The 14931-nt window shown below is 41.8% G+C and overlaps 1 protein-coding gene across 1 annotated transcript in view; it reads right to left on the bottom strand.

Annotated features, from left to right (window-relative positions):
- Positions 1–7151: 7151 nt before the first annotated feature.
- The window catches only part of wwc1 (WW and C2 domain containing 1), a 40907-nt gene continuing 33127 nt past the window's right edge, over positions 7152–14931 (bottom strand). Inside the window, exons 13-23 of the mRNA XM_022760824.1 lie at positions 13723–13840; positions 13411–13581; positions 12628–12820; positions 11840–11986; positions 11483–11532; positions 10961–11144; positions 10643–10813; positions 10457–10549; positions 8043–8273; positions 7822–7940; positions 7152–7312 (exon numbers count right to left, since the gene is read on the bottom strand). Of these exons, the coding sequence (XP_022616545.1) occupies positions 7246–7312; positions 7822–7940; positions 8043–8273; positions 10457–10549; positions 10643–10813; positions 10961–11144; positions 11483–11532; positions 11840–11986; positions 12628–12820; positions 13411–13581; positions 13723–13840 (1544 nt within the window). The 3' untranslated portion in view covers positions 7152–7245. The remainder of the gene's footprint in view (positions 7313–7821; positions 7941–8042; positions 8274–10456; positions 10550–10642; positions 10814–10960; positions 11145–11482; positions 11533–11839; positions 11987–12627; positions 12821–13410; positions 13582–13722; positions 13841–14931) is intronic.

The following is a 14931-nucleotide window of genomic DNA, read 5'->3' as shown; positions in this document are numbered from 1 at the left end:
GTTCTTCGTCTCCACTGCCGGCTCGTAAACCGCTCTAAAAGGTGCAGAGCGCCACCTACTGTACGGCAGCGTGTACGGTCCAGCTCTATGTTGGGTAAAGTTGTGTTTTATCAAATTACTTTTTTTTTTTTTTTTTAAATTCACTATAGATTAATTAACTATTATTTACTTCAGTAAAACACAGCAGGAATTAAAAGTAATATTTTTTCAAGAAAACATTTCCCTAAAAAAATCCTGTTATTCTGAATTACCGAGATAATTATACCAGAATTAACAAAATAATTATCTTGTTAATTCAAAAAAACAGAACAAAATTTTTTTTTTTCAAGTGAATGCATTACACTTCTGTAAATTAACACAGGGTAGTATTACTCCTTCATAGTACATTTATCTTCATAATCAGTACGCCTGAAAATTCAATAATCAATTGATTCATGATATTAAATGTTAGACTATAGTGGAATTACACCCTGAAGCCGAAGTTGACATATTCTTACCAAAAGATGAGTTTACTGTCACAGAAAACTAGGAAACAGGAATCATCTTTCATCAATTAATCAGTTATCATAAATATTTTTTGTCAATCAACAAAGTCAATCAATTAATTTTTTTTCAGAGAAATTTGAGAGACTATGTAAAACAAAATGCAGTTTCTGAACACACCCAAGTAGAAGAGAAGAACTTTTTTTATTTGTTGTGAAACTACAAAACATATTGTTTGTTTTTTTGTGCTGGTGAAATATTTACAACTCTGGTCGACAGTACAGTGTCTGAGAATAAAATTCACAGCTTTTCGGGACTCTCGCGATAAAAAGAAAAACAGGAAAAGCACACCCAAATCACAAAAGTGCAATAAATACATGCTGTATGTTTCTCATAGCCGCCTCCGTACACATTACCAGGTTCATCACCAGTCGTAATACAAACAGATTCATTAGAATAAAAAATAATAATAATCAAACGAGGAAAAAAAAAATGCACTTGAACTTCAAAAAACAAACAGGAATTATATCACAACCTACATGATGAAAAAAAAAATCATTTGTGACTAACAGCATTTGTTTTGTTGTTTTTTCTCTGAATGATTTGTGATTTTTCTCGTAGCAAAAAAAAAAACCTACATTCCTTCATCCAGATGTTGTTACGTCATATAAACGTTTTGATTTAAAGGTTAAACAACATTCGGTCGATCACGACAGCGTTGAGCGGACTTTAAAACAGACAGTACTGTTCCTCAGACTACACACAGTCCTATTCTTTACATCTACTCGCTCTACAGTGGAGGAGAACAAAAAATAATAATAATAATAATAATAATAATAATAATAATAATAATAAAAAAAGGTTTCTCCACAGTTTCAGCTCCTCAGATCAGATGATGGCGACCAAAGAAAAGAAAAAAGAAAAGTACAATAACAGTTTTAACAGTTTACATGTTGCTCTCCAAAGGCACACTCTCTCTCTCTCTCTCTCTCTCTCTCTCACATTACTCCAAAGGCTTTCATTCATTTCACAGTGTTCCTGCTACAGTAAAACCCTCAGAGTGCACAGCTGCATTCACACTGCAGGAGATCCGACCTGCTTCTGAAAAATAAAAATAACTAAATATTAATTCTGACAGTTTAGATTCCGGTTTCTTTCTCAGTGGCGGGGTGACGTCAGTCTGAACAGTCAGAATCTAAATTCACACGTCGATTTTTATTGCGGTGTCGGCGCGTGAGCCGTTTGAGATTTGGAAGACTGAAGGTGAACATTCACCTCATGTCGTTTTTTTGAACGCACCTTTATCTGAAATACGTCATGAAACCTGACGAAAACATTTGAAATGAACTTAAATGTGGCACAAACAATAAACCACAACGTCCTTTTTTTCTTGAAATATTATAAATAAAATATTTTATTCTCAAAATTGTGACTTTATTCTCATAATTTCAGATTTTTTTTCTCCCTCAATATGACTCTAATACTCGCACAATGCAGACGCAGTAAACCTCAAGAGAGAGAGGGGGGAACGATGTGTAACAAAGTTCGTGTTTTATCTATTTATCCAGTTCTTTTCTCTGAGAAAACGCTTGTTCCATTGAAATCTACACGAGTAACATACGATATTGTTTAGAGCACGCGGTATATACTGTATGTTGGGCCCCCAGGAGACCAGCGGCCTCCGAGTCTGTTTGTGTTCAGTCTTTGGTTTTTTTTTTTTATCTGTGACTGTTCAGACTGATCTCAGGTGGAAATCAAACATTTGGTTCCTGCAGGTGAACGCAGCCTCAGTGTCGACGTCCTCACAGCATTTGATTCAGTTCCATCAAGTTTCACCTTCTTTATATAGAAATATATATTTTTGATACAAGGCATGACGAGTCATAGTGTCGTTTGATTATTATGTATGTGTGGGATATTTATTATTTTAATAGATATTTGTGCAAAAATATTCCTACTGCTGCTTGAATGTGTTTTTTTTTTGTTGTGAATTTTAAACATTTACAGTTTTTATTTTATGGAAAACAAGATTGATTTTATTTGTTGGGACTTTTTGGAGATAAATGAAGGTTTGAAGAGGGACATAATAAAAAATAAAATAAAAAAAGGAAGTGGAGACATAAATACGTCAAAATCAATCTCCTCTGTTGGTCGTAAACACACCAACAGATGAACGACAAAGCTGACAGGAAAAAAAACTGGATCTGATCTAAAGTTCAAGCATCGCTTCGAGCTGCTGAAGAGAAACATCTGGAATGACAGCAGCAGCAGCAGCAGCAGCAGCAGGTTTCTGTCAGCGACGTTCTTGTTGACACCGGGAATGGAAAGACGATGATATGAAGGGTTTGTGCCGTGTGGTGGATTTTACCGCAGCGTACCCAGAGCACCTGTCCAACATGGTGACCCAGCAACGAGAGAACAAGTGGTTCATGAACTCACCACGTCTGAAAATCTTCTCGAGTTTATTGAGCTGAACTTTAGACTTTAAGACGTTTTGATTTTGTAACTTTTCTACATGTAAAAATCCAAGTTTTTGCCTCTGTTTTTCCGCTCCTTCGTCACTGTCACTTCCTGCTTCTCCTGACAGAGCTTCACTTTGTTTCCTTGATTTATCTTTTGTGTCCAGCGGGTGAAGTTTACTTGTTATTGAAGGAGGGTTTGCCTGATCCCTCCACCTAGTACCTGTTTCTTTTCCTACATTTCCAACGCAGAAAGTAGTGCCACCTTAAGTCACAATCTCTCTGGTGGCGACTCATTATTATTACTTATGTATTTTTCTTTTTTCCCCATTTCTGGGCCTAAATTTCTACATTTTTTTCATTGCAGATTTGTTTGTTTTGTTTGTACTTTACATGGGAAAATCCTCGGCAGATAACTCCTTCACTGTAGTCTGAGAGGTTGGAAACAAATCAGGTACGAGTTGTTAAGTTGCACACTATCTCCACTGTCCCGTCAAATAAAAGGCACAAAAATGCCCCAAAAACAACTTTTAAAAGAAAAGAAAGTTTCATCTTTCACTAAAGAACCTGGTCTGTTTGAAGGATTTCTGCCTCTTAAACCTGAAGTTCATTTACAAACACACGAGTCCAGGTATCAGCAGGTTAAATCTGAGGTGTATCACCTAAATCTAACAGCAAAGACTTCTGGGAAGCTTTTTATTTATTTATTTATTTTTTGCTGTAACGCAGCGACATGTTGATAAAAGCTGCAGCGAAGGACGATTTCCACAAACAGCTTCTCAAACAGCCAGGAACACACACAAAGACAAACAACCTCCCACACCTGTCAGTAAGAGAGAGATGTGCCGGAGTGGAGGTCTGCTGCTGATTTATAAGTCAGGTTGCCTTGGAAACAAAGTCAGTAAGTTTTCACTGAGCTGAATATAAATCAAATAAAAACGCAGTCGTGTTAGAGAGAGAGTGTAGAATCAGAGTCACTGCAGTTTTTACAGCCTCCTGCAGCGAGGGAAACTCTTCCTCCTCTGATTTCAGGCTTAAATTAACAGGAACGTGGAGAATCCCCTCCCACCGGACACATGAACAACTTCCACAGACTGTTAGTGCATGAAAAGCTACACGGACATGAACATGTGGATATTTGTACTGAAAGATTAGACTCCTGTCTTTTCGGTCAGTGTGGTTGTTTTTTTGTTTTGTTTTTTTTAAAAAGAACATCCTGCCATAAAAATAATCCAGATGCAACTGAAATCTTAATAAATATGCAAGTTGAAAGTCAGTATATAAACTATTAATGAACTATTAATGAGCCGTGTCGTGTTCCAGTGTTCCCTCCCTCCTCCCTTTAGCTCTGTGTTTGGTCTCCACCGGCTCCGGAGGGAAACATCTGGCTCCAGGAGACGTACAGGACAGTGGCTTTTTACAAGCATTTTTTTTTTTTACAGATGTTTCTCTGAAAACAGCTGTAAAACGACGCTATTAGAGCGCTGAAGTTGAGTCCGAAAAGATTTTTTTTTTTTTTTTAAAAACATAATATCGATTTGAAGACGTGACGAAAAGATCATGAGGATGAAATGTGCAGTTTTGCTGGGGCACCATGTTCACGAGATTCGACTTTATACAGATTCATCTGCAGATTGTCCAGTTATAGGAAACATGAGAGCGACTCTGATATGTGTCCACAACATCCAGTTACAGAGGAAAAATTAAAACTATAAGAAACTGAACAAACATAGTTTTCATCAGGGGGGGAAAAAAAAAAAAATCTTTTAACCAGCCAATCAGAGTGAAGATCAGGAAACTTCTGTCTTCCTATTGGCTGCTGGTCAGTTTTATCATGAAGGGGGAGTTTTAGTCACTTCCAGTCTAACAATCATACAATCAGTAAGAAGTTCACAGTCACCAAAAATACATTTGATCTTTACTTCCTGTGTGTGTTTCGACAATCATCGAGTGCTTCAACAATCAATAATCAATAATCATTCCAGCGCGAGGCAAAGGTTTCTGGATTTTTTTTTTTTTTACTTCCAAAAAACCCACATCAAGTTTCTTTTTTTCCTTTTTTTTTTAAACTTTTACCTCAAGTTTCTTAAAGTGCAGACTATCCTATCAACTACCTGAGTGTTAGTGCTGTTTCTACACCTTGCCGAGTGTGCGTGTGCATGTATGTGTGTGTGTGTGTGTGTGTAACTGGTGAGAGACAATCATGACGACTTTTAAATTTAGAGCTAAAAACGAGTCTCGCCGGTAAAATCTGATCCAGTTCATTTAGTAAAAGACGCGCTCCAGCTTTCCTCTCCGCCATCATGTAGTGAAATACAGTTTGTGTTGGTGTTTGATTTGGAGACATCAAAGTTATAATCCTTAAGATTTCACTCCGGGTTCATTTGGCGTCACCTGCGGTTACCGGTGGTGACAGCAAGTCGCGCATCGACCACCAGGGGGCAGCAAACACTCTGCGCAGCTACTCTGTCAGAAATACAACAAAGGAAGAAGAACCGTCGCATCTGTTTACAGACCGAGGAGAGTTGAGACGGATCATCTCGTCATGAAGAAGACTAAAGAGAACAAGCAAGATAATTTCACAATACTGCCCCCCAGTGGCAGAGAGCAGCAACTACAGACGCAGAGAAACTGAAGCAGTTAGAAACGGTCGATTTTAGACCTTTTAAGTCTGATTATTGATTATGTAACTGGCACATATCGGCACCTACAAATGAAGGACACTCTACTCCGCCTTCAACGAATACAACTAAATGCAAACAAAAATGAACTAAACTAGCAAAAGAGAGTCCCGGTCTGACAGATTTGACGACAGCAGACGTGAAGACCTGAGTCAAACAGAGAGAGAACAGCAACAGTGAAAACAGCATGATGCTCCACCAAGTAAAAAGCAGCCATGGTGGAGAAGAGCAGCAGAACATTTCATTTTTCCTGCATTTCACAGCTCGCTCTCTCCGTCTGCCTCAAAAACCACATTTCTCTCCGACCGGCTTAGACTGAATATTGGACCTGTTCAGACTCAAGTCCTGGGTCTGGTCTTGACTCGTCGATTTAGAAATCCTCGCTAAGCTAAACACATGATGAGAGCTACTGAATGAATCCAAAACTGACCCAGAATCTGAAAGTGAATCGATTCAAACTACTGAAAACCAGTCAGGGATCTTTAGCTTTCGACTGCTCGTTAAAGACTGGATGTTTCTATACCGAGATAAACCTCAGGAGTCACAGTTCATTTCACTTTTTCACTTCTCATGTCCTCAGGTTCGTACCTTTGACCTTTTAATCAGAGAACCACGTGTTGTTTTAACAGAGTCATCCATCTTTTGTACTGACGAAATCAACCAGGAGAGTTTTCGTATCTATCCAGTCGCCAACGTCGTCAATGAGACGGCGGCTGCCCTCCGACCTCTCAACGTCACGTCTACTGCTGTAAAAACTGTCGCCACGAGAAGTATAAACATGGGTTTTGATGTATAACAATCTTAAGGATTATAACTTTGAGGAGACCGTAAAGGAAATAAACTGTCTCTTCCTCTTGACCTTCAGTAAACTGTAATGACTGTTAAAGGAAAACCGCGGTGCTCACTGATCCATATTCACACGTATGGAAGTTATGGATCCTTCTTTTAGTGTCTGTAGAGGAAATTACAATAAAAACAAACAAAAAAAACAAAAAAAACAAACCCGCTGTGTGCTTGTATGTTTGTCTGCATATAAAGTTTTCAAAATGCTCAAAAACACATCACTTGAAGGTCAATATCAAAAATCTCTGGAGTAGATATCTATGGTTGTTTTTATCACCAGCTTGAGGTGCTTTACTTTCCTCTAGTACCGTTGTTTGATTTTATTTTGTGCTACCAATATACATATATCCTTTATGTCCAGGTGTGCCATTTCAATACAAAAACTCTTTGTACGCACATGTGCAGCTGTGTGACTTTGTGCTGGAATGATTTTAAAACACCTAAAAGCCTATAAACAGCCTGTTAATAACAGAAACACGACGCCATAAACAGAGAAGAGAAGAGTGAAGTCAGAACTGAAGCTCTAGCAGTGCTGTCGCTAATTTACAAATGAACACTATCCACATTAGAAATGCTGAGCTCTTTAAAAAGTTGTTTCTTCACGGTTTTGAATGTTTTTTTTTCTTTCCTACTAAACATATTATTATTATCTTTTTTTTTTTTTTAATTCTTCATAACACCGCCAAACGTTTGCTTCATTTGTGAGGGAACAGCAGGTTAAGACCGACGGGTGAGGAGACGGGGGGTTGGGGGAGAGGGAAATACTTTGAAATGCTTCTCTACACGTTGTCAGCCGGCAGGTCGGGGATGCTGGTCTTCGCTCGTGTGAAGAACGCCATCTTCTCTCTGAAATCACACAGGGCAACAGTGAGAACAGTTTGCAGCTGAAGACAATTAGAGCTTCAGATGAAGTCAACAAGTCTTCAGACAGCGTCCTCAATAACATCCTCGTGTCAAACTCTGAGGTCAAGTTTATCAAGCGTCTCAGGGTCACTGCTAGGAATCTCCTCCCCTGATTTGAGTCATTTCCCTCCCTTTACTTCTTTAAAGCAGCTATTTGTAATTTTTGTTCTGTAACTTTAATGATTGAATGAGTAAAACAACCTGATGATTTGCACGACTGCAGCTTATTTTTCTGTCACTTCGCAGAGAAATGAATGAACCAGGAGGTTAGGAAAACTCTGGAGCTCTCCTAAATAAAAGATAATTAAAGACACTTGATGAAATATTTTTACTCCTTGGATCTAAATTAGGACCAAAAGACGCTTCATTCTGAGAATGTCTGTCCAGTCGAGACTGATTTCCTACTCTGAGAAACCTGATAAATGTGAGTCCTGAGCTGTTGTTTCTCCCACCTGAAGGTCTGGACCTCAGGGACCTCTTTGCGGCTCTGGCCCCTGATCTTGTGGACGTCCTTAGCTGCTGCCCTCATCATCTTCTCCACCCTCTTCTCCTGCAGCTGCTCCTCACGCGTCTGAACAAAGAGGACGAGCAGACAGGTGTTCAGTTCAGAGGAGAGACACACACACGATAAACAGACCTGAGCGCTGAACCTGGACTGATTCCTGTCAGTCACCTGTTTCTCCGCTTGCTTGAGGAGGAGGCGGAAGCGCTCGTCTTCTTGGACCCAGGCGGGCAGCTCTCTCTGGCCCTGCTGCCTCGCCTTCTCCAGCTGGGTCTTCAGCTCCCGCAGCACCCGCAGCTCCTGCGACAGCCGGGCCTGCCGCGTCCGGGACACCTGCAGGTCCAGCTCCAGGTCCAGGGACGTCCGCAGCAGACCGTCCAGACCTTTGACCTGCACTGGAGGCTGAGGACAGGAAGAGAAAGGACGGGGTTAAAAGCTGCACACACAAAAACACGCGTGGGAAATTTGTTGATTGATCATTTTGTTGCTAAGATGAATCTAATAACTTTTGCACATATGGACATGTTAACCCCTTTAAAAATAGATTTTCTGAGAATATGTGAATATTTGTGATAAAATCTGAAACTAAACAGATATTTTGATAAGTTTAATTTATAAGGAAATGACCTTTGTTTCTTGTGTCCTGCTAAATGTAAAATGCTTTTTTCTAAGCATGAGGAGCCGCAACAATCGATTAATTAATAAAAAAATTATTGTATTGATTGTTTTCCCAACTAAGGTTAGAAGAAATAATGACAAATGACCAGAATCCAACGTGATGTAAACTAACTGACAAGATATTCAATTTACTTTCATTAAAAAAATCTAAATATCCGGGAAATATTTACATTTACGAATCTGGAAGCTTTAAATTTTTGCTTGAGTAACGACTGAAATGACTAATTGATTATCAAGATTGTTGCTACTGCAATCAACTAAATGATTAATTGACTAATTGTTGCAGCTCTTAAACACACACACACACACACACACACACACACACACACACACACCAGGGCAGCAAACAGGTGGGTGTTAAATATCTAAACTAAATTAAGACATAAATGTAGGAGATAAAAAAAATAGAATTGTTTTAATCTTTATGGAAGTTGTTTATAAATAATCATCTGATTAATCAACGATGAAAACAATCATTAGCTGCAGTCCTACTTGACATTACGAGACTGAGAACACGCTCCTGTTGTGTTCGAACACTTTTACGAAGCTGTTACTTTAATGGACGGACAGGTCTGACAAGGGCTCAGAAGTCACATGACTCCACAGTGACAAACACCGTCACCAACATCTGATGTGCGTAAGTGAATTTCCCGCTGCCGTCGAGCCCCGGGAGAGACGCCGAGGGAGCCGCTAATTTAATCCAAGCTGGCAAATGTCAGAGCTGCATTAAACATTCAGATGGTTATTAAATATTAAGAGGCACTTCGCTGGGAGTCACTGGGCAGCTCCACGAGTCTCCCTCTCTCTCTCAGGAGACCGCAGAACTCAAGCTGATGTGGCGGGTTTGACTTCTTTATTAAACTGTCAAGATTTACGGCCGATCACAGAGGGACACAAGTCCAATCACTGAGGCCATAACACAGACAAACGGGACTGACATCTGCTGCTCAGGTGCTGAGACGCCGGGCTGACTCCGACAAACGGCCACACACGTCTTCATTTAAGTTTCAAGTTGAAGTGGGTTCATCAGTAACGGGAGAAAGATAAAAGATCTGAGTCTGAAAAAATAAACAGCTGCTTATAAATAAAATGCCATTTGAAGACAGACATGCTGATATAAAATCATCACAGACTTTTATAACTGACTCGTTTGTCTGAGTGCTGTTTAACTACGCTCAGAAAAACACTATAGAAAGTTATTATCGTACTGGAAACAGAAAAATGTTCCTCTGAGATTAAAAAGAAAAAATGAATTTACAAACTTGGAGACTTGTTTAAATGTTAGATGATGTGAGGATTTTTATATTTTCTTTACATATTAATTTGACAAACTTCTCACATGAAGCGTCGGGAAGAAAAAAATGAGTTCAGGAGCAAATGTTGCTGCTTTTATCTCGTGGAGTGGAAAACAACAACAGCACTGGTGCGTCAGAACTATTCTGTTTTGTCTGTCTGAGTCTTGACAACGTGTTCAGCACTGTTGACCAGTATCAGCACAGAGCTCTCTGCTGTCAACACGGCACAGTGACAGAGGAGAGAAGAAGCTGCTCCCTCGTTCTCCGCAATGTCTCACGAGGCGTGGAGGACATTAAGCTTTTAGTGGCGAGGATGTAGTTTTCCTAAAACATACTCTGCAACGTCTCTGAAGTCACAGCAACACTTTATGACTGTGACTCCTTGTCTGACACACTGATTTTACACCCACACTGAGTTTGTGTCTTAAATTTGAACCACAAATAATTTTGCAAAAACAGTTTTTACTCTTGGCTGAGGAGGAAGAAGTCGGAGCATCGATGGAAACAACCTGAATGAAACTTTCACCGGACACATGAAAGGTAGCGGCAGGTGAAACATGAGATCGGTGTGGAGCGACGAGCAGGAGGCAGGAATAAATAAGCCGTCTCTACCTTCTTCATGCGCATGCTGCGTCTCTCCGAGGCGTTTCTGACGAACGGAGACTTCTTGGAGAGGGTGGAGCTGTCGCTGTCGCTGCGGTTAATCTGAAGAGAGCAGAGAGAAACAGTGAAGTTAAACCTTTCTGTGTATCTGACTGAGGTTCAGGAGTTGGGAGTTCTTCTCTCGGAGTCAGTTACCCTGCAGATGTACTGGCTCTGAGGTCCGGGGGAGAAGGTCTTGGAGCGGATGATGGTGTTCCCCCTCATGAAGGGGTTCTGCTGGTGGACGTCGGGCCGCCGCTCCTTGGGCCGAACCACGGAGCAGTGGTGTGACGACGACAAGCCGTCCATGCTCGTCTCCTTGTTCACCTGGACAGAGAATACGCAACGATGATGAAGAGGAGAAGAAGAAAAGCCAAAAATTGTCGCCGCTCACTTGTGACTTCCTGCTTTATACGAACATCAACAAACTTCAGGCGCGATTGAAGCCGCTGGAAGAAGAAGAACAGAAGTTACCTTCTCCGTGATGGCTGCTGCTATCGGAGGAGGGGGTTTGGTCGCCTTCGCCTCCTCTTCCTCCTCCTCCTCCCATTGGCTGCTGTCAGGATAAAAGTCGTCCTCTTCCTCCAGGGGCCCCACTCCCTCCACGCCGTTTCCCTCCTCCTCATCAAACAGGTCTGCCTCCAGCGAGTCGCCGTGCCTGACGATCAACAACAGAGACGCAGTTAGAAGAAGAGACAGACGAGGTTCAGGGCCGAGTGTCGCCCTCATCACAGGATTTAACCAGTTCTTCTGTGGCTGATTGTGTTTGGACTGAATTTAACATTTGAGAACTTTTGTTCAATGAAAAAAGCTTTTATTTTGTTAACTGTAAAAGCTCTGAAACATTACATCATCGTTAATTTGCTAAGAATGAGGAATTCTGTTTTATCTCTTTGTATTTTTGACTTATATTCTGATTCTGGTATTCTGTGTTTCCTGTTTGGTAGTAGCATGAAAAGGAAAGGTGTAGGTGAAGGAGGGAATAAAAACACTCACCACTCGTCGTCCTCCGGAGCTCCGACTGTGTCACTGCTGGAAACACGAGTCTGAAACACAAAACACATCCGGACCAAACACATTAATATCTGTGTGTTCGTGTCATTCAGATGTTTGTTGTGTATTTTAAACTGATTGTTTAACTTCAAGTCGAACAAACGGACTTTTGTTTTAATGTCTGTTGTTCAGTGCGTCTGTTTCCCTGGAGATCACAGGGGTTTAAACAGAGCTGCGTCTCTTATTACTGACAAATGAAATATGAAATATGAAGTTCAGCAATTAAACCTGAATTCATGATCAAGTTAACTCACTGATTTCTGTTTGTCTGTTTAATAACAACCCCCCCCCCCCACGTACCCTGTCGGAGCCGCCCGCCGCTCGGCTCTCTTTGTCCTCGCTGCTGCTGCTGATCTCAGGCATGTAGGCGCGGCTCAGCAGGTTGTACCACTTGGTGCATCTCTCCTCCGAACAGCTGACATCAGCCAGACTGATCTGGGCTCCCGCCTGGAGGAGGAGGAGGAGGAGGAGGAGGAGGAGGAGGAGAGAGAGAAGGAAGATGGAGGCAGGTTAAATAAAGTTGGAGGAGCTCATGGCGTCTGCTCATCCCTCATGAAGTTAGCGTTTAATGCACCAGAGGCTGTTGTTATTATTATGTTATTATGTTGCCTTAAGGAACACAAGATATATATTTTCTTTTTTGCATCTTGCCTGTTTGATAGTCGACAGTCTAGAGAGAGAGAGAGAGAGACAGAGAGAGACAGAGAGACAGAGAGAGAGAGACAGAGAGAGAGAGAGACAGAGAGAGAGAGACAGAGAGGGGAAATAAGGGCAGAGACAGAACAACAACCGTGGACGTTGCTGTTACGTGATATGAAACTTATTTGGACACCAGAAGCACTGGAAGAAACATCTTTAATAATTCATTTATTTCTCTATAATGTGTAAAAGTGTCTGTGATTCTTTGTTCACTGGTTGTTACCTGGTTTTAAAAGAGACTTTCGGTGGCACGAGACATAATTTAGATTTCAGGGCTGAGCTTAAAGTGGCTTCACACAAACTCAAAGCAGAAGGCTTGAAAAACAAACTCAGAGACTTGAAGCAGGAAATTCACCAAAAAACTTTCTGCAAAAACCTGCTGCACTGACCAGACACTCCTCGTGGCCCGACTTGCTGGTGTTGCAGACGTCGACCCTCAGGGTCTTCTGGCGCAGTGCACTGTGGGATATCTGCATGCCGAACACCTCGTTGACCTCCACGACGTCCTGAGGCAGGAAGCCGCGTGTCCGGAAGAGGCAGCGCGTGGCCTCCACGCAGGGCAGCACCACCACACGCACATACCTGCAGGACACACAGGTACAGGTGTTACACGAGGCTGTCAGGAAGGTTCTGGACACTCACAAGACTCAGTGTTATGTTTCCGGGGCTGAAGACGCCGTTTCAGTCTCAACCTCCTCTGCCGCACAGAGTGACTGACTCTGAGACACTCTAGGATTTCATGACTGAACAATGAGCGGGAAACACACTTTCTGTTTCTTTGTCTGTGTGGAAATCTGATGTTTCACATCACACCAGGTGAATAAAGGCATTAAAACGTGAGTCTTCCAGATTAAACATGAGACTAGAAGGATGTGACAGGAGTTTACTGTTCAGGAACTGAGCAGCAGTATTTATGAAAACAAACAGCATCTATAAGAGAAACCAGGAACATAGAGAGAAAGAGAAGATCACATCTGCATGAACAAACTGTGTCATGCCTGTGGAAGGAGTAAACACTATGAACTCTTTACACAAAGTTTATTCAAAGTACTTCATGGAACTGAGTTTCGATTTGAATTTACAAACGGCTCCTTGTTTCTTTGTTTCACCTGTAGTTTCTAATCTTTCTACATTTAAAGTGACGTCAATAAACAGGAGTGAGAGGTCGTTACATTTTCTGGTCAGCCGGCAGACAGAGGGCGCTGCAGTTGGACAGCTGCATGACGTAGACGGTGAAGCGCTGGTCTCTGGACTCGTAGCGGAAGCCGAGCTGCACCTGGGAGCAGCCGAGCGCCAGCCGCTCCTCGTAGGAGCCCAGGAGGAGGTCCGCAGGGAGGCCGGGTCTGGAGGAGACACACACACACACACACACACACACACACTCAGTATAATAACCATGTGACTTGAGAACGACTTGCGATATAAAAGACTAAAACTAGATAAAAAAATTATACATATATGTGAAAAAGTAAAACCTTTCGTACCTGCGCTCCGAAGGCTCGTACACGCCGCTGTCACCGGCCACTGATTCGTCAGACACCGCCGAGGTCACGCCAATCTTCTTTGGCCCCGCCCCCGTCCCCCGCAGCTGGGGAGCTGAGTCTGAAGGAAAAACAAGATGGTGAAGATTAAGTGTAAATGAAATTAAACTTCGATTTCTTTGTCGCTCTGTTGATTATTTTATAAAAGATAATTCTGGTGATTCTATTAAAATGAAGAAACCAACTCCGCCGCTGAAAACAGTCCCGAACAAATACTCCTGTTTGTTCCTCCAGCTGTTTTTGATTCTCACTGGCGCAGCAGCAACATGCGGCGAGAAGCATCACGTCCCCGTGTTTCATCAAACATTTAAACACGTCTTCTACTTAATCTCATATCATATGAATCTGTCAGTGAGTCTCGACACTGGAAAGACTCCCGGAAGCAAAGACATTAAAGACGGAGCACACCTGTAGTGAGACAGGGTGAGAAACAGCAGAGCACATGGATTAAAGAGAGAGATAAACTCATGTTTGGAAAACCTCGGCTCAGAGCGACTTCTTCTCTGATTCTGTCAACACTTCACAGATATGTTTGTTTTGAGCTGTGGGATCTAATTAAGATATCGGGGGCTTTGTTGAAATCTGCAGCGTCGACTCTGTCTCTGTAGAAAACCCCCACTGGACGTGTTCACGCCTCTAAGTCATGTAGAATTAGCACGTTGCTAAAAAGCTAAAACCAGCAGACAGAGGAGTGAGCTGCTGGACTGACGTCACAACGGTCCAACCACGTTCAGATGTTTTCTGGACGCCCCTGCTCTCTGTGTCAGCCCCCCCCGCTGTGACTGCAGGGAGGAGGAGGCCTGTCTGCGCAGGTGAACAGGAAACCAGACACCTCGTCCACCTTTCACCCGCCGCTGCAACAAGAACCCGAGTCACGTTCAGCTGCAGTTCAAACTTCAGCTGATCCTCCTGAATTCTTATCGAGGCCACGACAAACCGTTAGTTTCACTGTCACTTCTTCATAACAGAGTCTGAACACACAGACTGAAAGAAAGAAAGAAATCATAGATAGATTGATTGATTGATTGATTGATTGATTCTGTAACAATAAAACTAAAGATATTCAGTTTACTCCGAGGAAAACAGAGGAAATCCTCCAGACAATGTTTTTACCTGATGAACGATTAATAAACGATTATTAGAAAAAGTGTT

The sequence above is a fragment of the Seriola dumerili genome, unplaced genomic scaffold (genome assembly GCF_002260705.1).
Source record: "Seriola dumerili isolate Sdu_G_001 unplaced genomic scaffold, Sdu_1.0 BDQW01000367.1, whole genome shotgun sequence".
Lineage (NCBI taxonomy): Eukaryota > Metazoa > Chordata > Actinopteri > Carangiformes > Carangidae > Seriola > Seriola dumerili.
This window is presented reverse-complemented; position numbering and strand designations above follow the sequence as displayed.